Below are 20,769 nucleotides of genomic sequence, written 5' to 3'. Positions count from 1 at the left end.
GGGTCGCAAGAAGCGTGTGGAAAAACCAAGGAGCAAAATAACTGCCCATGAACTGAGAAAAGTCAAGCGTGCAGCTGCCAAGATGCCACTTGCCACCAGTTTGGCCATATTTCAGAGCTGCAACATCACTGGAGTGCCCAAAAGCACAAGGTGTGCAATACTCAGAGACATGGCCAAGGTAAGAAAGGCTGAAAGACGACCACCACTGAACAAGACACACAAGCTGAAACGTCAAGACTGGGCCAAGAAATATCTCAAGACTGATTTTTCTAAGGTTTTATGGACTGATGAAATGAGAGTGAGTCTTGATGGGCCAGATGGATGGGCCCGTGGCTGGATTGGTAAAGGGCAGAGAGCTCCAGTCCGACTCAGACGCCAGCAAGGTGGAGGTGGAGTACTGGTTTGGGCTGGTATCATCAAAGATGAGCATGTGGGGCCTTTTTGGGTTGAGGATGGAGTCAAGCTCAACTCCCAGTCCTACTGCCAGTTTCTGGAAGACACCTTCTTCAAGCAGTGGTACAGGAAGAAGTCTGCATCCTTCAAGAAAAACATGATTTTCATGCAGGACAATGCTCCATCACACGCGTCCAAGTACTCCACAGCGTGGCTGGCAAGAAAGGGTATAAAAGAAGAAAAACTAATGACATGGCCTCTTTGTTCACCTGATCTGAACCCCATTGAGAACCTGTGGTCCATCATCAAATGTGAGATTTACAAGGAGGGGAAACAGTACACCTCTCTGAACAGTGTCTGGGAGGCTGCGGTTGCTGCTGCACGCAATGTTGATGGTAAACAGAGCAAAACACTGACAGAATCCATGGATGGCAGGCTTTTGAGTGTCCTTGCAAAGAAAGGTGGCTATATTGGTCACTGATTTGTTTTTGTTTTGTTTTTGAATGTCAAAAATGTATATTTGTGAATGTTGAGATGTTATATTGGTTTCACTGGTAAAAATAAATAATTGAAATGGGTATATATTTTTTTTTGTTAAGTTGCCCAATAATTATGCACAGTAATAGTCACCTGCACACACAGATATCCCCCTAAAATAGCTGAAACTAAAAACAAACTAAAAACTACTTCCAAAAATATTCAGCTTTGATATTAATGAGTTTTTTGGGTTCATTGAGAACATGGTTGTTGTTCAATAATAACATTAATCCTCAAAAATACAACTTGCCTAATAATTCTGCACTCCCTGTATAAGGTTGTATTCTTGGTTCTATTAAACACTCCGGGCCAGATTCACAGAAGAGATACGACGGCGTATCTCCTGATACGCCGTCGTATCTCTGTGATCTGCCCGTCCAACTATGCAGCTGATTCATAGAATCAGTTACGCATAGATAGCCCTAAGATCCGACAGGTGTAATTGACTTACACCGTCGGATCTCATGATGCAATTCTAGGCCGGCCGCTAGGTGGCGATTCCATTGCGGTCGGCGTAGAATATGCAAATGACTAGTTACGGCGATCCACGAAGATCCGCGCGTTCATCGCAATCTCGTACGTCGTCGCTAGTTGTTTTTTCCCGTCGCAAAGTTACACCTGCTTCAACATGGCTTATCTTTAGAACAGTCATGTTAAAGTATGGCCGTCGTTCCCACGTCGAATTTAAATTTTTTTTTTTTTGCGTAAGACGTCCAGGGAATACGAAACGCCGTAACGCACGTCGCAGTTCAAAAAAAACGTCGGGGGGCTGTAATTTCGCGCAAAGCACGTCGGGAAATTTTAACACGGAGCATGCGCTGAACGTTCGGCGCGGGTGCCCGCCCCATTTGAATTAGGCAGGCTTGCGCCGAGCAGATTTACGTTACACCGCCGCAAGTTTACAGGTAAGAGCTTTGTGAATCAGGCACTTATGCTGTAAACCTGCGGCGGTGTAACGTAAATGGGATACAGAGTAACGTAATTGTACCTGAATCTGGCCCTCCATGTTTAGCACACAGACAAGTTTTGTCTCGTTGTGTGTTGAGGGCACCTGGAATATCTGATATCTATATCCAGCCTCATAGGAAGTGGTATATGACGGAAGTACTCAAGCGGAGTTACATTTACCTAATAGACGCCCACAGTATTTGTACTGTAGGTAGACAGTACAACCAGGCCAAGTGAAGTACTGGTACTTGTGTGTCCTCTGGAGCATGCATTATCACAATCGGATCATGGTGCTTGGTACCTGGCTGCTATGAGGGGCCGTGGTATCATGTGTTCCTTATGACAAATCAGGGCCCCTGATAAGCCAGTGCAAATGGCCCTGTTGTACTGGGCCCAGCCAGCAGGGGGCCCCGGGCAATCTGAACAGAGTGCAAAATAAAAAAAAAGGCCTTTCTGAATTACAACCATGATCTGACCCCCCGCCCCTTCCTACTAACTTGGTTAATTTTTTCTATCCGTTTTCTGGGCCCCTCTGTTCCTCTGTAATGTGATAGTGGGTGGGACTATTTGTTCTGTTTCGGCACATGTCATAACCCCCCAACCCTGAATAATACAGTTACACTATGGCAGCACTGTGCTACTCTTATGTCAGAATGCTAGAAAAAAAAAAGTAAAAAAAAGAGAAGAAAAATGTTAAAAAGGAAAAAAGTTTAAATAAGGATTTTTTTTTTTTTTTTTTAACTATTATTCTTTATTTTGATAAAAAAAATTATAACAGAGATTGGTTATTTGATTTTTTTTTTACTTTTTTTACACACTGGGCCAGATTCAGGTACAAATACGTTACGCTGCGGCGGCGTAACGTATTCCATTTACGTTACACCGCTGCAGGTTAACAGCGTAAGTGCCTTATTCACAAAGCTCTTACCTGTAAACTTGCGGCGGTGTAACGTAAATCCGCTCGGCGCAAGCCCGCCTAATTCAAATGGGGCGGGCACCATTTAAATTAGGCGCGTTCCCGCGCCGAACGTACTGCGCATGCTCCGTCCGTCAAATTACCCGACGTGCATTGCGCTAAATTACATCGCAAGGACGTCATTGGTTTCGACGTTAACGTAAATGGCGTCCAGCGCCATTCACGGACGACTTACGCAAACGACGTGAATTTTAAAATTTCGACGCGGGAACGACGGCGCAAAATCTTTATGGATTCGAACCAAAGCCAGGTAACGTACGGCGGCGTAGCGTATCTCAGATACGATGCGCCGGGGCAGATCTTTGTGGATCTGCCCCTATATCTTTCACATAGACTAAATAATATACGGTTATTTGGGTTACTTTTACCCCAAAAAATTGCAAAAAACATATGTTCTAAACTTATGAAGAAAAAATATGTGTTTGCAAAACTTTATAACAGAAACATATTTTGTTTTCCGAATTTTTGGTATTTTTTTCTTTTACATAGCAAAAAATAAAAGAATTTAGCAAAATACATATGTCCTAAAGTTATGAAGAAAGAATATTTGTTTGCAAAACTTTATAACAGAAACAGATTGTGTTTTCATCATGTTTGGTATTTTGTATTTCATTTATATAGCAAAAAAAATATAGCAAAATACATATGTCCTAAAATTATGAAGAAAAAAAATTGTTTGCTAAACTTTATAACAGAAACAGATTGTGTTTTCATAATGTTTTGTATTCTTTCTTTTACATAGCAAAAAATAAAAGAATTTAGAAAAATACATATGTCCTAAAGTTATGAAGAAAAAATATGTGTTTGCAAAACTTTATAATAGAAATAGATTTTTTTTTCATATTTTTTTTTTTTCATTTATATAGCAAAATACATATGTCCTAACGTTATGAAGAAAAACTTTATAACAGAAACAGATTTTGTTTTCATAATTTGTGGTATTTATTTAATTTGTATAGCAAAAATAAAAGAAATATAGCAAAATACATATGTCCTAGACCTAAAGTTATGAAGAAAAAATATGTGTTTGCAAAACTTTATAACAGAAACATATTTTGTTTTCAGAATTTTTGGTATTTTTTCTTTTACATAGCAAAAAATAAAAGAATTTAGCAAAAATACATATGTCCTAAAGTTATGAAGAAAGAATATTTGTTTGCAAAATTTTATAACAGAAACAGGTTTTGTTTTCATAATTTTGGGTATTTTATTATTTATATAGCAAAAAAAAAAAAAAAAAAGTGATGATCAAATACCGCCAAATAAAGCTTTATTTGTGTGAAATAAAATAATATAAATGTTAATTTAGGTACAGTGTTGCATGACCAAGCAATTACCAGTTAACGTAGCGCAGGGCTGAAAAGCTAAAGATGCCCTTGTCATTAGGGGGTAAAACCTTCCGAGGTCAAGTGGTTAATCATCTAAAATTCATATAGAAAATAATGAACAGTGAATAAGGAAGTGACATGATCTCTTTAATGTATCAATATATATTCATCTCTCTAAAATATTAACACTTTGTTATCTACTAACATGAGCAGTAAAATACACAATCCAGGCAGAGGCCATCTTTAATATCGATTGGACCCTGGGCAAAACTTTTCTTGGGGCCCCCCATGCAATTTCGCTCTCCACCTGCTCTGCAGCATTAGTAGCAGCACTTCACACTGAGATATTGGGACACAGGACAGGACTAAAATTTCAAGGCACAAGGGAATTTAAACCAGGATAGTTGGTAGCAGATGCTTTGGGCCCCAAAACAATGACAGGGCCCAGGGCAGCTTCCCCTTTTGCCCCGCCTTAAAGACGGCCCTGAATGCAGGAAATCCCTTTAATTAAAGCGGAGGTCCGGTAAAAAAAATAAAAATAATAAAAAATAAAATTCAGCAGCTACTAACACTGTAGCTGCTGACTTTTAATAAGGACACTTACCTGTCCTAGGCGCCAGCGATGTCGGTCCCCCCTGAGGCCGATCCCTCGATCCTGGCAGCTCCAGGCGCCGCCATCCACAGTAAGGGAAACAGGCAGTGAAGCCGTGCGGCTTCACTGCCCGTTTCCTACTGCGCATGTGCGAGGAGCGCGGCGCTTTGTGAATGGGCCGGCTGCTCTCTGGGATTCACACAGTTCCCAGAATGCAGCACAGTTCCACCGCGGGACTTCTGCATAGCAACTGTTATTTTGGGTAAGTACATTTTTTTCTTTTTTTGGTGTAAATTTTTTTTTTCAGGGAGGAACTTCAGTTTAAACATAAAATGGATTGTTAAGTTACTCTCAACTAAAGGCACAGATGAACATATAAAATGAGTGTAAGATGTGACAAACATAATTGAACTTATCAATTTGGACCTGATGCAAAATGTGTTTGTTTTCACATAATGTAATCATTTACATGTGTCTGCTTATCTGCACAGTATCCTGAAGACCAAAAGACATGTTAATAAATGGCAAAAATCTGCCTTTTTTAAAGTATAAATATAATACTCAATTGTTTTATTTGTTTCAACTCGAACATACAAGAAAAACAAATCCTGAAAACATATATACAGTACAGTATATCAACCAGGCTTTACAAGCTTTATAAATTGACAAATGGCAATAGTTTATTAAAAAATGCCAATAAGGGATTAAAAAAAAAAAAATACCTGTGAATTTCCAGGCTGGTAAAATTAAAAATTTTCTTTGTCCTTGATACCTCCAGCAGAGGTCAATTCTGATGGAAGAGGGGTTGGAGGGGTCTCCTCTGTAGGGTCCAGCAGTTCTATCATGGAGACGCTTCACAGATACATTACATTCATTTTACAGAAAATAGGAAATATACAAGAATAGAACATCTGTGTGGCATTTCTTGTTATAATGCCATTTTATTAGCTGCACATACAGATATTTATAATACAGAAATCCCCCCCTGACAGCAACATGGCACACAGGAGAGTACATTGTATCTGTATTCATCTGAGATTAATCTAAAACACGGGTCCCCTGGAAAATGAATCTCTAAAAGATAATGAAGCATCTCCTTAAATTAATGCTTTCTTGATTAACACTCACATTTAACCTAAATATAAAAAAAAAACGCAAAAATTACTGATTTTATTGTGTTCCAATTTACCCTTTAACCACTTAAGACCCGGACCTTTATGCAGGTAAAGGACCTGGCAACATTGAAGAGAAGAAGCTGGGACAGCCGCACTCCAAAAACGTTCCTTTTTATTAAAACTGGTCACAAAACATCACACGCCACAGCAAACAATCAGGAAAAGGCTAACGCGTTTCGCACTTTGCTTCAGTGCTTATTCATAGCTCATGAATAAGCACTGAAGCACAGTGCGAAACGCGTTAGCCTTTTCCTGATTGTTTGCTGTGGCGTGTGATGTTCTGTGACCAGTTTTAATAAAAAGGAACGTTTTTGGAGTGCGGCTGTCCCAGCTTCTTCTCTTCAATTTTGCATTATTTGCATTGCCGGCACCCACGGTTTGGATCCAGTGAGTAAAAGTTCCTTGGTTTATCTGAGCGGTTACTTTTCTTCTCATCTATCAAAGGACCTGGCCAGTTTTTTGCGATTTAGCACTGCGTCCCTTTAACTGACAATTGCGCAGTCGTGCGACGTGGCTCCCAAACAAACTTGGCGTCCTTTTTTCCCCCGAAAAATAGAGCTTTCTTTTGGTGGTATTTGATCACCTCTGCGGTTTTTATTTTTTGCGCTATAAACAAAAATAGAGCGACAATTTTGAAAAAAAACAATATTTTTTACTTTTTGCTATAATAAATATCCCCTAAAAAGATATAAAAAAACTTTTTTTTCCTCAGTTTAGGCCGATACGTATTCTTCTACCTATTTTTGGTTAAAAAAAAAAATCGCAATAAGCGTTTATCGATTGGTTTGCGCAAAATTTATAGCGTTTACATAATAGGAGATAGTTTTATTGCATTTTTATTAATATTTTTTTTTTTTACTACTAATGGCGGCGATCAGCGATTTTTTTATGACCGCGTCATTATGGCGGACACATCGGACTTTTGACACATTTTTGGGACCATTGTCATTTTCACAGCAAACAGTGCTACACAAATGCATTGTTTACTGTGAAAATGACAATTGCAGTTTGGGAGTTAACCACTAGGGGGCGCTGAAGGAGTTTGGTGTGACCTCATATGTGTTTCTAAACTGTAGGGGGCGGGGCTGGACGTGTGATGTCATTGATCGTGTTTCACTGTATCAGGGTACAGACGATCAATGACACTGCCACAACGAAGAACAGGGAAGGTGTGTTTACACACACCTCTCCCCGTTCTTCAGCTCCGGAGGACCGATCGCGGGACGCCGGCGGCGATCAGGTCCGCGGGTCCCGCAGGCGCGGTCACCGAGCTTCGGACCGGGACGCGTACAGGTACATGGATGTGCCCAGCCGTGCCATTCTGCCGACGTATATCGGCGTGAAGGGGTCCTTAAGTGGTTAAATTACATTTTTCCAATAAATGTTTTTCCAGTTTATTTTTTTTATCTATTTCATAAAGTTTGAAATGGGAACTTTTAATACTGAAGTCAAGTATAAAAAGGTTAATCGTGAAGCAGTTGTCAAAAAAAAAGTCAATAAATTGCAAAAGATCAAAAACATCAGAATAAAAAAGAAATTGCAATGACTCCTTATTGAAAGTTGATTTTCTAGCTGCCCTCATTTGAAAATAATAGATGACCTTTTGGAAAGAGATCCTTGAAATTGCCTCCAAAATTGTTTCTGATATTGGTACGACCAGACCCATCTCCCAAAATACCAGATTGCCCGTCTGCAAGTTGTCCAGAACACGGCAGCGCGACTGATAACAGGCAAAAAAACCCGGGAATCGATTTCCCCCACCCTGAGGCCCCTCCATTGGCTGCCCGTCAAGGACCGAATCACATTCAAGGCCCTCTGCCTAACGCACAAATATGTACAAGGCATCGCCCCCAATATCTATGTGGGAAAATAAAATACCACAACCCCAATCGCGTCCTCCGATCAGCCAACCAAAATCTACTACAAATCCCCAAGGCCCGTTACAAAAGCAAAGGAGAACAAAGATTTGCAGTCCAAGGACCTCGACTGTGGAATTCATTACCAACTCATTTACGAACGGAAGAGAATCATCAGGCCTTCAGAAAGAAACTCAAAAACCATCTTTTCTGAAGGCTTAATAGAAGGAAAATGGATACCAAGCGCCTTGAGGCGATTCAGTTCGCATTTGTAGCGCTATACAAGTTATTCACTCACTCACTCACTCACTGCACTACTTAAAGGGGTTATAAAGGTTGTGTTGTGTTTTAAATTCATTTTCTGGGTTTTAATTTTAGATAGAAAATAAATGTTCAACTTTTGATAGGTAGAAACAAGGTCAAACGTTGTCCAACCACTGCGATATGATAGCAGTGCAGAATATCTTAACCATAAGACATCTTGTTTAGAGTTAAGCGAACCGAACTGTAAAGTTCGGGTTCGGTACGGACTTTGGGTTTTTCCCGAACCCGAATAATTGGAAATCGGATCGGAGTTCGGGAAAAATAAAATGCGCGGAGGTCCCCGCAAATTCAATAACCAGACCCTTTACGTCTGGTAAGGATATTAAGGGGAACCCCGCCGTCAATTAAAAAAAAAAATGACGTGCGATTCCCCCTAAATATCCATAACCAGACCCGTTATCCGAGCACGTTGACCTGGCCGGCCGCAGAAAAGAGGGGGGACAGAGTGCTGCCCCCCCTCTCCTGAACCGCACCAGGCCACATGCCCTCAACATGGGGAGGATGTCCCCATGTTGATGGGGACAAGGGTCTCATCCCCACAACCCTTGCCCGGTGGTTGTGGGGGTATGCGGGCGGGAGGCTTATCAGAATCTGGAAGACCCCTTTAACAAAGGGGACCCCCAGATCCTGACCCCCCCCCCTGTGTGAAATGGTAATGGGGTACCCCTACCATTTCACGAAGGAAGTGTAAAGTCTTGTAAAAAAAAAAACACACACCGTAGAATAAAGTCCTTTATTAATAAAAAAAAAAAGAAAAAAACTCCAGCGGTGATAATCCACTCGTTCCCGGCTTCCTGCTTCAACGTTGTCCTGATCCAGCGACGGGTGCGGGTGATCTCCAGCGATGAGAAGATCCAGCAACGGGTGATCTACGGTCCAGCGATGAGAAGATCCATTCATCCGGAGCGCAGCATCGCCGACCTCCTCTCACCACTGGACACAGCCCAGCGAATGACGCGCTGAAGCTGTGACATTACTTATATATGGGAGGCAGGGCCACCCGTCACGTGACCCCGCACCCTCTGACGTACCCTCTGATACGTCACTGGGGAAGCCCAGGAAGAGGGAAGACTTGTTTCCAGTCAATTAAAGTAAAAATAAAGTGGAAATAAATCGATCTAGTCCTATAAAGAAAGAATTGCTATACTTACCTGTTCCAACCACAGTGGTGCCCTCTTTGTGCAGGAAACAACAGCTGGGAAATGCCTGGGAAGTATCCGAATGAATGAAAACCAGTTTAACCACTTAAGGACCCCTTCACGCCGATATACGTCGGCAGAATGGCACGGCTGGGCACATCAACGTACCTGTACGTGACTCTTTAAGCCCAAAAAGATACTAAAATCAATAGCAAAGGTAGGGTGGAGTGGGACTTTGTATGCACCTTGTAGGGTTTATTAAAGATATATACCACAGAGAAAAAATATAATTAATCTTTATTTTCCATATCAATGGTGAAATAAGAGCATTTTACAATTATAACAGGTTAAAATCACAGTTACTGCTATTTGGTCCAGGAAGTGCTGATTCTGACTGAAAAGATCAAGACAGTGACAGATGGCCTACATGTTTCACAGGGAACCACGCTTCGTCAGGGCCTTAAAGTAGCACAAATTTGGTACAAATATTGTAATAACCTATGAATGAAACATTAACAAGGTTATGGGTAAATATCGATAAATGCTTGAATCATTATAAGAGCAGAGAATTTAAGAAATTCGTCCAACAGCCAAATTTGCAGGGTCTTTGGTGGGTATCCGCCCTGCTAAACACCCTGCAATGCACTGCGCTCTGCACAGTGCATTTTGCACCCTGATTTGGCAAAGCTTTGCCCAATTAGGGCTCAGTATAAGCTGGCTGTTAAGGAGTGGGCCAGGAAGCTGGCTGCGGCGTCCTTAACCACAGACGAGTCATCAAGCTGTCAATGAGTTTGCTCTCTGACAGCTAAAAAATAAAAATTGCTGGTTAAAAAAATGGAAAAAAAACGGCGTGGGGCCCCCCAGGCCATACCAGAACCTTCGGCAAAAGGAATTGTCAAAAACTGTGTGTGTGTTTTTATTACTTTTTGAAACTTTTTTGGTGAATGGGTGGGGGTACTATGCACCAGATACCGGATCTGGGGGCCCCCTTTTTCTCCACAGACCCCCACAACCCCTGGCCATGGTTGAGGCCCTTGTCCCTATGTTGATGTACCCAGGATGAGCTCCCTGCCCCAAAGCACCCACCCCCCATGTTGAGGGCATGTGGCCTGGTATGGTTCAGAAGGGGGGATTTCTCAGATTACATGCCTAGATAAGGGTCTGGTATGGATTTTGGGAGGACCCTGCTCCATTTTTTCTATTTTGGCATGGGTTTCCCTTTAAAACTATCATGACTGCGACATTATGGCGGACACATTGGACATTTTTGACGCTATTTTGGGATCACTGTCATTTATACAGCGATCAGTGCTATAAAAATGCACTGATTACTGTGTAAATGACACTGACAGGGAAGGGGATAACCACTAGGGGGCAAGGAAGGGGTTCAGTGTGTTCTAAGGAGTGATTCTAACTATGTGGGGGCGGTGCTTCCTGTGACACAACACTGATCAATGCTCCTGATTACAGGGAGCAGACAATCAGTGTCCTGTCATTAGGCAGAACAGGGAGATGCCTTGTTTACAATGGCATCCCCCCGTTCTGTCACTCCGTGTCGCAGGACATCGAGTGCTGGGGTCCCGTGGGCACGGTCACGGAGCTTGCAACGGCACGCGCGCACCCGCAAGATGGAAATTTCAAAGCAACGTACCCATCCGTTGCTTTGCACACACAGCCATTCTGCTGACGTATATCTACTGGCGGCGGTCGGCAAGTGGTTACTTTCTGTATATTTATTTATATATGAAGTCTCACTTCTCAATTAAATTTTCTTAGTGCTGGACTTTTTTTTTAGTGCTGGGGGAGACATCATGCCCGAACCCCCCTTTTTCCTTGGCAGATACGGGATCTGGCCTTGAGGCTGTATAGTAAGTCTCCCAAATGTCTCCACCTTATTGGGACATAGTCCCTGTCCTCCCTTATTCATAAGGCATTATCATTTACCCTTGTTTATTTTTCTTTCCAGTATATTACTTTATAACTCTCCTGGTGAATAGCTGAAATGACAGGAAACGTGTAAAGTGCCATTAGATGCCAACAGTTACCTGTCTCTATTTCATATGTTTTTCAATTGATTTATCTTACCATGTATACCTGCCATGTCTATTTTTCATTTGTATGGAATGCCATGAGCAGCATATTTAGAGTACCGTATATAGTCGAGTATAAGCCGACCCGAGTATAAGCCGAGGTACCTAATTTTACCACAAAAAAAATGGAAAAACGTATTGACTCGAGTATAAGCCGAGGGTGAGAATGCAGCGGCCACTGTAAGCGGAAAAGAGGGTCAACTGCCCATTTGCACGCCTCACTGTGCCAACCTCACTGTGCCCATTGCAACATCACTGTGCCAATTGTCACTGTGCCAATTGTCACTGTGCCCATCCTCACTGTGCCAATCCTCACTGTGCCCATTGTCACTGTGCCAATCCTCACTGTGCCCATTGTCACTGTGCCAATCCTCACTGTGCCCATTGTCACTGTGCCCATCCTCACTGTGCCAATCCTCACTGTGCCCATCATCACTGTGCCCATTGTCACTGTGCCCATTGTCACTGTGCTCGTCGTCACTGTGCCCATTGTCACTGTGCCCGTCATCACTGTGCCCGTCGTCACTGTATCTGAAATTGAAAGGCTACGGGCGTCCATTCAATGTTTAAATGTCTCCCCCTGGTCCCCTCCGTGATAGGCGTTTCTCAGCTGACACAGTTCTGCCTATCACGGACATTCTCTCATCCTCGGACTCAGTTTCCCAGCAGACACTGTGTTCAGTGTTCCGCCAATCACGGACATCCTCTTGTCCGAGGATGAAAAGGCATCCGTGATTGGCGGAACACTGAACACAGTGTCTGCTGGAATGGGTGAGGATGAGAGAATGTTTGTGATAGGCGTTTCTCTGCTGACACAGTTCTGCCTATCACGGACGTTCTCTCATCCTCGGACTCAGTTTCCCAGCAGACACTGTGTTCAGTGTTCCACCAATCACGGACGTCCTCTTGTCCGAGGATGAAAAGGCATCCGTGATTGGTGGAACACTGAACACAGTGTCTGCTGGAATGGGTGAGGATGAGAGAATGTTCGTGATAGGCGTTTCTCAGCAAACAGAGTTCTGCCTATCACGGAAGGGGCAAGAGGAGGCCGCAAGTTTTAAACGATAGACGCCAGCAGCCTCTCAATATTTCTAGGTACACTGACTCGTGTATAAGCCGAGGGGGGGCATTTTTTTTAGACCTAAAAAAAAGGGCTGAAAATCTTGGCTTATACTCGAGTATATACGGTAAGTCTTGTAACTACCTATCTATTGGATACAAAATATCTGATAGGTATTCAAGATTGTACTGTAACTTCATTTGTATGTTATTATTCCCTTTGACATGGCATTTCCTCACTTATAGTCCTACATACCTTTCTCTTCTATCTTTTTGCATGTTAAAATTTGATATCAATAAATTGTTTTGCTGACTACTTCAGCTATTGGTAACCTGAGTGCAGGAAATATTTTTTTTATATAATGAATTAATTTAGGTGAACTCTATATTGCATTGTGTATAATCTTCCTCACAACATTTCGGAATGCTGATTTGAAGTCCTGGTTTCTCAAACTATAAATCAGAGGATGGAGGAGTGGAAGTATCACGGTGTAAAACATGGACACCACTTTGTTACCACCGAACTGGTGACTTCCATTTGGTTGAAAATAATTAAAGCAAACAGAGCCATAATATAAAATCACCACGGTGAGATGAGGGGTACATGTAGAGAAAACTTTACTCCTATTGACCTTCACTTTTGTTTTCAGGACAGTTTTGAATATATAGACATAGGGGAAGAAGGTCATTATAAGATTCCCAACTGTAAGGATGCCACTCAAGAAAAAGATGAGCAGGATGTTGATGTAGATGTCACTGCAAGAGATCTGAAACAACTGGATCAGGTCACAGAAGAACGTTTCTACGACATCTGATTCACAAAACGTTAATTTAAAAGCATAAAATGTGTGAACCGAAGAATAGAAAAAACTGAGACACCAGACACTGCATACCAACTGTACACAGACTTTCCGACTCATGATCTCTATGTAATGCAACGGCTTACAAATAGCGATATATCGATCATAGGACATGACGGACAACAGAAAAGTCTCAGAAGAAACAAAAAATATAAAGAAAAAGACTTGGATCATACAATCTGTTGTGGTAATCTTTCTCCTCTTGGTGTGAAGGTCAAACAACATTCGCGGGACGATGACCGAGGAACTACAGAGGTCCAAACCGGCCAGGTTCCCAAGGAAGAAATACATAGGAACATTGAGATGAGAGTCGATGACTATGAGGACGATGATCAGCAAATTCCACATTAATGTCAGAAGGTAGATGAGAAGGAAGAAGAGAAAGAGCGGGAGTTGAAGAGGCGGAAGGTCAGATAGTCCACTGAGAAATAATTCCTTCAAAGTTGTCTGATTCCCCATTGCAATAGAACTCACTGATAAGACTGGTATAGAAAAAACATTTAGAATAAACACAGTAATATACAATATATACCCGAATAGAATGCACATTTTAATTCAATTCATAAAATAAATTGATGTATTGCTAATCACAACTATGATGTATTGCAATCATAGATATGGTTGAGTTAATTGTAGCCATATTAGAGCACTCACAACAGAAACAATTGAGTTCTGTCCGTGTTTTTTATTTGCACTAACATATAATTTTTATGAGCTGAGAGGATGAGACAGCCGCTCCCCGCCCCTCCACAGCTCAGCGCACCAATGAGCATGGAAGAGCAGAGCAGGAGAGATGCTGACAGACAGTCAGCAGCTCTTCGCTTGAGGGAGGTGAGAGAACCAAGCCATCGGCTGGGTTTGTGGCTCCTTTCTCAGTGAAGAGGCGGCGGGGGACAGATGCAGCATTGGTCTGATGCTGCATCCACCTAGATAAGTATAATTATGAAAAAAAAACATACTTCTCTTTTAAAGAGGAAGTTAAGTCTATAAAAACAAATCCTAAAAAAAACCCCTGCAAGACAAAGACATCATGAACTAGTATGCATAGCATACTAACTCATTATGTAATACTCACCTCAGATCGAAGCCCCCACAGCCGTCCTTGTACACCGCTCGGGTGGCCAACATCTCTCCTGTGACTGACTTCTGGGTATGGCGGCTTCGGCGCTGTGATTGGCATGCGCACGGGAGGCGGCAGTCACGGCATGGCCTCCATTAGAAACGGCACACTCGCCGTTGCTAAAGTGTGTCTGCGTTGTTGTCTACGGCGCATGCACCATAGACATTGGCGGCTGTAATTTTTGTAAATATCTCCTAAACCGTGGAGGTTTAGGAGATATTTCAAGCACCTACAGGTAAGCCTTAAGCCTCGTACACACGATCAGTCCATCCGATGAGATCGGTCTGAATTGGTTTTAATAGAGGTTCACTAAGACCTAAAGATGCTTTGTGAAGTTCCTCATGTCTAAAAAAGGTTGAGGATGGTTGCTGTAATTCTAAAAAATAATAAAAAAGTTCTGGAACATCAAATGGTATGTGCCTTTAAGAAAACAATGTTGAGTCCATTAGTCTAAATAAAAACATACTTAAGGGCTACAGTATAGAAGGCAGTTATCCCAGGAGTGTGTTCAAGACTTTGTAAAATAGCAGAAAAGGAGAGAGGGGGAGGGTGCCACCTAAGTGCAGTATTAAAATTTCAGCATTTATTGCACAAGTTAAAAACGCTCACAGGATAGAAGTTATATTCATGCTTATCAAAGGTACCAGTCTAGTGGTCTCACCATCCTGCAGACTCCAAGGGCAGTCCAGGAAGGTTGGAAGGAGATGTGGAGAGGCTGGAAGGCCAGGTGTATACAATGAAGTCCACGATAACCACCGTGGACCGCAGAAGTGGCGGGAGTCGGGATCAAGACTGTTCAAGTAACAGGCTAAGTGCTCGGAGCTCATAGCTCCTTCTACTGGTGAGTAGACCAGGGGCCAGTAGAAGGAGCTATGAACCTAGATCAAATAGCTTGTTATTTGGACAGCCTCCAGACTCCTGCCTCTTTCGGGATGTCACTGATCAGTCTCGTGGTCTCCACCATCCTGCAGGCACCACAGGTGGTCCAAGAAGGTTTGAAGGAGATGTGGAGAGGCTGGAAAACCAGGTGTATACAAGGAAGTCCACAATGACCAGCATGGACCGTAGAAGTGACGTGAGTCGGGATAAAGACTGTCCAAGTAACAGGCCACGCGCTCAGAGCTCACACTCCTTCTACTGGTGAGTAGACCAGGAGCCAGTAGAAGGAGCTGTGAGCTCAGAGCGCGTAGCTTGTTATTTGGACAGCCTCAATCCCAACTCCTGCCTCTTCTGAGGACATCACTGATCAGTCTTGTGGTCTCCGCCATACTGCAGGTTCCACAGGCGGTCCAAGAAGGAGATGTGGAGAGGCTTTAATGCCAGGTTACATAGTTACATAGTTACATAGTTACATAGTTACATAGTTAGTCAGGTTGAAAAAAGACACAAGTCCATCCAGTTCAACCACAAAAAACAAAATAAAAAAACACAGTAAAATCCTATACACCCAACTTCATACCCACAGTTGATCCAGAGGAAGGCAAAAAACCCCAGCGGAGCATGATCCAATTTGCTACAGCAGGGGAAAAAATTCCTTCCTGATCCCCCGAGAGGCAATCGGATTTACCCTGGATCAACTTTACCTACAAATCTTAGTACTCAGTTATATTCTGTACATTTAGGAAAGAATCCAGACCTTTCTTAAAGCAATCTACTGATCTGGCCAGAACCACCTCTGGAGGGAGTCTGTTCCACATTTTCACAGCTCTTACTGTGAAAAAACCTTTCCGTATTTGGAGGTGAAATCTCTTTTCCTCTAGACGTAAAGAGTGCCCCCTTGTCCTCAGTGATGACCGTAAAGTGAATAACTCAACACCAAGTTCACTGTATGGACCTCTTATATATTTGTACATGTTGATCATATCCCCCCTTATTCTCCTCTTCTCAAGAGTGAATAAATCTAGTTCCTCTAATCTTTCCTCATAGCTGAGCTCCTCCATGCCTCTTATCAATTTGGTTGCTCTTCTCTGCACTTTCTCCAGTTCTCCTATATCCTTTTTGAGAACTGGTGCCCAAAACTGAACTGCATATTCCAGATGAGGTCTTACTAATGATTTGTACAGGGGCAAAATTATATCTCTGTCTCTGGAGTCCATACCTCTCTTAATACAAGAAAGGACTTTGCTCGCTTTGGAAACCGCAGCTTGGCATTGCATGCCATTATTGAGCTTATGATCAACTAAAACCCCCAGATCTTTCTCCACTACAGACCCCCCCAGTTGTACTCCCCCTAGTATGTATGATGCATGCATATTCTTAGCCCCCAAGTGCATAACTTTACATTTATCTACATTAAACCTCATCTGCCACTTAGTCGCCCAATCAGACAGAGCATTGAGGTCGGCTTGTAAATTGGAGACATCCTGTAAGGATGTTATTCCACTGCATAGCTTGGTGTCATCTGCAAAGACAGAAATGTTACTTTTGATCTCAGACCCAATATCATTTATAAATATATTGAAAAGTAAGGGTCCCAGCACTGAACCTTGGGGTACACCACTGATAACATTGGACCATTCAGAGTAAGAATCATTAACCACGACTCTCTGAATTCTGGCTTTCAGCCAGTTTTCTATCCATTTACAAACTGATATATCCAATCCTGTAGACCTTACCTTACACATGAGCTGGTGTATAAAAGGAAGTCCGTAGACCGCGGAAGTGAAGGGAGTCGAGATCAAGACTGTTTAAGTAACAGGCCACGCGATCAGAGCTCAGATGTCACTGATCAGTCTCATGGTCTCCACCATCCTGCAGGCTCCACGGGGTCCAATAAGGTTGGAAGGAGATGTGGCGAGGCTGAAATGCCAGGTGTATACAAGGAAGTCCTAGATAACCAGCATGGACCGTGGAAGTGACGGGAGTTGGGATCAAGACTGTCCAAGTAACAGGCTACACACTCAATGCTCATAGCTCCTTCTACTGTTAGTAGACCAGGAGCCAGTAGAAGGAGCTGTGAGCTCAGAGTACGTAACTTGTTATTTGGACAGCCCCAATCCTCACTCCTGCCTCTTACGGTGACGTCATTTCTTCTTCTGCATTCCATGGTGGTTAGCATGGACTTCCTTGTATACACCTGGTGTTCCAGCCTCTCCAAATCCTCTTCCAGCCTTCTTGGACCTCCTGCAGGATGGCAGAGACCGCGAGACTGGTACCTTAAATAAGCATGAATATCACTTTCGTCCTGTAAAGCCCTGTACACACGATCAGTCCATCCGATGAAACGGTCCTTCAGTCAGTTTCCATCGGTTTTGACCGACCGTATGTATGCGGCCTAAGTGTTTTTAACTTGTGCAATAAATGCTGATTTTTAAACTGCACTTAGGTGGTGCTTCTCCCACTCTCCTTTTCTTAATGGCTTCTGTACAGAGAGCTCATATAGCTCCAATGCCTGTCAGAAAGGGGGACATGACTATAGTACATTGTGAGTGTTTCTTCTGTCTCTAAATGGAATATAGATGGTGCCACCATTAAGATGTTACAAATAAACACAAAACATTTAAGCATGTTAAATTCAGTATATATATTTTTCCAAATCAAAGAAACACAATCTTAGGAGCAAAACATTTGTGTATATCTTGTCTGTTGGCTAACCAAATGTTTCTAAGTAATAATAACACAGTACCTATAAAGAAAAAAACAATTTTGTGATTTTATTGTTTCAGCTTCTTCCCAGATTTTGATTGTGATACCTTCTGATAGAAGAGGGATAGGGGAGTCTCCTCTGGAAGGATCAATTCAGTGGCAGCAGGTCCAATGTGGAGACATTTTGCTGAAGAAAATTTAAGTAATTTAACAGAATATCGGTGTGACACTTTGAGTAACAATACAGCTTCATCATCTCCACACACATATTTATAATGCAACCCCCCCCCCATGAGATCTTTAGAGCACACAAGTGTGTATGATGATTCTAAATTCATCTGAGATTAATCTTCTAAATAAAAATTATTCTCAATCTCTACAGAAAATAATGCTTTGCCTGAATTAATTTACCCCTTAGTGACCCACATGTCAGGTCAATGCACTGTATACAAAAAATAAGTGCATGGTGTATTAACACAGTTGATTGATATACATTTTTTCAGAGATAGAAAGGAAAGTTGTGTTGACCAAGTGTTATTAGGAGTAAACTAAAGTTTAAAAAAAGTAAAATAAATAAATGCATAAAGAATATATTTGTCTTGTTTTAGATCAGTGTCATAATTGTTGGGATTTACAATCAAAAAAAAGACAAGCCTTCATATACATTCCTTCTGAATTTGTATTTATTTATTTTGGGGTGCTGAGAAGGCACCTTATAAATGGGTTACCTATGAAAGCCTATGTGAGATAGCAAGACGAACTTTTAAAAAAAAAGTTATAGTCTGACATTGTCAATCCATAAAGGTGTGGAGGAGGAGGGGAGGCCAATAAGTTCTTACCCCAGTGCCCCATGATGACATCACCTCTGACGAAACAGTGTAGGGAGGAGCGGCGTGCTGACGTCCCCACGTTAACGCAAAGTCCCGGAAGTAATGGGCAGCTATTAGGAGCCGGCCGGCTCGACTATCTTTTGACACGCTATTTTTATTCACGGCAAATTGTAAGTGCAATCCTGTTTTTTAACCAATAAATGATTTAAGGATTTACACTATGGTAGCCTTTTTATCCTTACATGGGGTCTAATTGACCGCTGTAAAATACTGGGGATATCCAGCGAGGAAGATTCTGGGATTCTTTCTGCCAAGCACAGAGACCCGGGGCTGGGGAATAAGCCACAGACTTTTTTGATCTCCCTAATAAGAGATCTATTCAGCTGGTAGGCTGCAGTGATTTTAAAGGTGGAGGACCTTTCCTATCCTACCCTCTCACTTCTTCTTGGGTGTTTTGGTCATATGTCACCGTGGATGAACCTGTTGAAGAATTTCATATGGATTGTTGCTTTGATTCTTTTATGCTAAAGAAGAGTGATGGAGTCCATTGGGAACCCAAAAGAGTATAAGTGAGCTGGACATTACTAGTAGGGGTATTTATGCATCTGTTGTCCTGCATGGGGGCAAGAAGCATATATGGGGGCTTAATGGATGGCAAACATGCTGTTTTTTTTATTTTTACTTGCATGTTCTTCTCAGAGCTAGAGCAACTGCATTTGCAGTGCCCATACTATACTTCTAGTTGGGAATTTACCAATTGGGACATGAAGTTGGGCTGTCCATTCCACCCAGTCAATGTCGGAAAAGTTGAACTACCTCATTATGATGACATTTCCCAGTCTCACTGATGTTTCTAACTGTGAAAGAAGATCCATCTCCACCTCTTTCCTTAGGTTAGGGGGCCTGTAACATACCCCTACTAGTAATGTCCAGCTCACTTATACTCTTTTGGGTTCCAAATCAAGCTTCGTAAAAAATGTTGCTCCCTTGAGGCGGTCAAATAACTCTGTAATTAATGGAATCAGATATGTGTTTTTAATCGTGGAGCGATTGAGACCCCTATGATCATTACAAGGTTTTAGATCACCATTCTTCTTTTTCGCAAAGAAGAAACCAGCACCAGCAGGAGACGAGGATCTGCAGATGAATCCTCAAGCAAGTGTATCAGCCACATACTACTCCATGGCCTTGTCCACCACCAAGACAGACAAAGGGTAGACCCAACTATGAGGGGGTATGGCACCAGGTTGAAGGTAAATTGCGCAATTATACGACCAGTGTGGAAGTAAACTTCCAGAGCCCACCCTATTTTAATGCCTATTAGACCCTCTGGCTCTAATCATGTGCTTTAAACCCCCCCATTAGAATTTATGCATCTGTCGTCCTGCATGGGGGCAAGAAGCATAGATGGGGGGCTTAATGGATGGCAAACATGCTGTTTTTTTTATTTTTCCTTGCATGTTCTTCTTAGAGCTAGAGCAACTGCATTTGCAGTGCCCATACTATACTTCTAGTTGGGAATTTACCAATTGGGACATGAGAGTCTCTGTACTGCTGTGTTTCAGACTTACCATTCTCCCAATGCTGCTGGCCACCCAGGGAAGAATCAACTCTTTTGGGTCATTTCCCAACAATTCTGGTGGCCTAGTCAACACAGGGTTGCCAACTTTCAGTAAATTTACAAACAGTTTTTTAAAATCCATAATTGTTGCATCTGCCCATGAATGTCAGTGACGGACATGCAGCCTACATGTCCGTAATGGACATTCAAGGACAGATGAAAAAAGTACAGATTTTACAAACGTAAACGTAAATTTACTGAAAGTTGGCAACCCTGAGTCTACGTGCTGATGTAGCCGCCTTCATAGCTCCTTGTTCCGTGTGTGCTCAGATTAAGACACCACAACACCTTCCAGTTGGCCTCCTACAACCAATACCCAATGAAGAGAGGCCTTGG

The 20,769-nt window shown here is 42.3% G+C and overlaps 1 protein-coding gene across 1 annotated transcript; it reads right to left on the bottom strand.

The window, feature by feature from the left end:
* Window positions 1–12,789: 12,789 nt before the first annotated feature.
* Window positions 12,790–13,736, bottom strand: LOC120942851 (olfactory receptor 146-like). Its single transcript, XM_040355776.1, has one exon. The coding sequence runs from the start codon at window positions 13,734–13,736 to the stop codon at window positions 12,801–12,803; it is 936 nt and encodes a 311-aa protein (XP_040211710.1). The 3' UTR covers window positions 12,790–12,800.
* Window positions 13,737–20,769: the final 7,033 nt, after the last annotated feature.

The sequence above is a fragment of the Rana temporaria genome, chromosome 6 (assembly GCF_905171775.1).
Source record: "Rana temporaria chromosome 6, aRanTem1.1, whole genome shotgun sequence".
Taxonomy (NCBI): domain Eukaryota; kingdom Metazoa; phylum Chordata; class Amphibia; order Anura; family Ranidae; genus Rana; species Rana temporaria.
The sequence above is the reverse complement of the archived record's forward strand: the minus strand, read 5'-3'. Positions and strand labels throughout refer to the sequence as shown.

What these genes read in the sequence shown, in the direction of transcription:
- LOC120942851 (XM_040355776.1), bottom strand. Translation starts at nt 13,736, where the DNA reads ATGGGGAATCAGACAACTTTGAAGGAATTATTTCTCAGTGGACTATCT.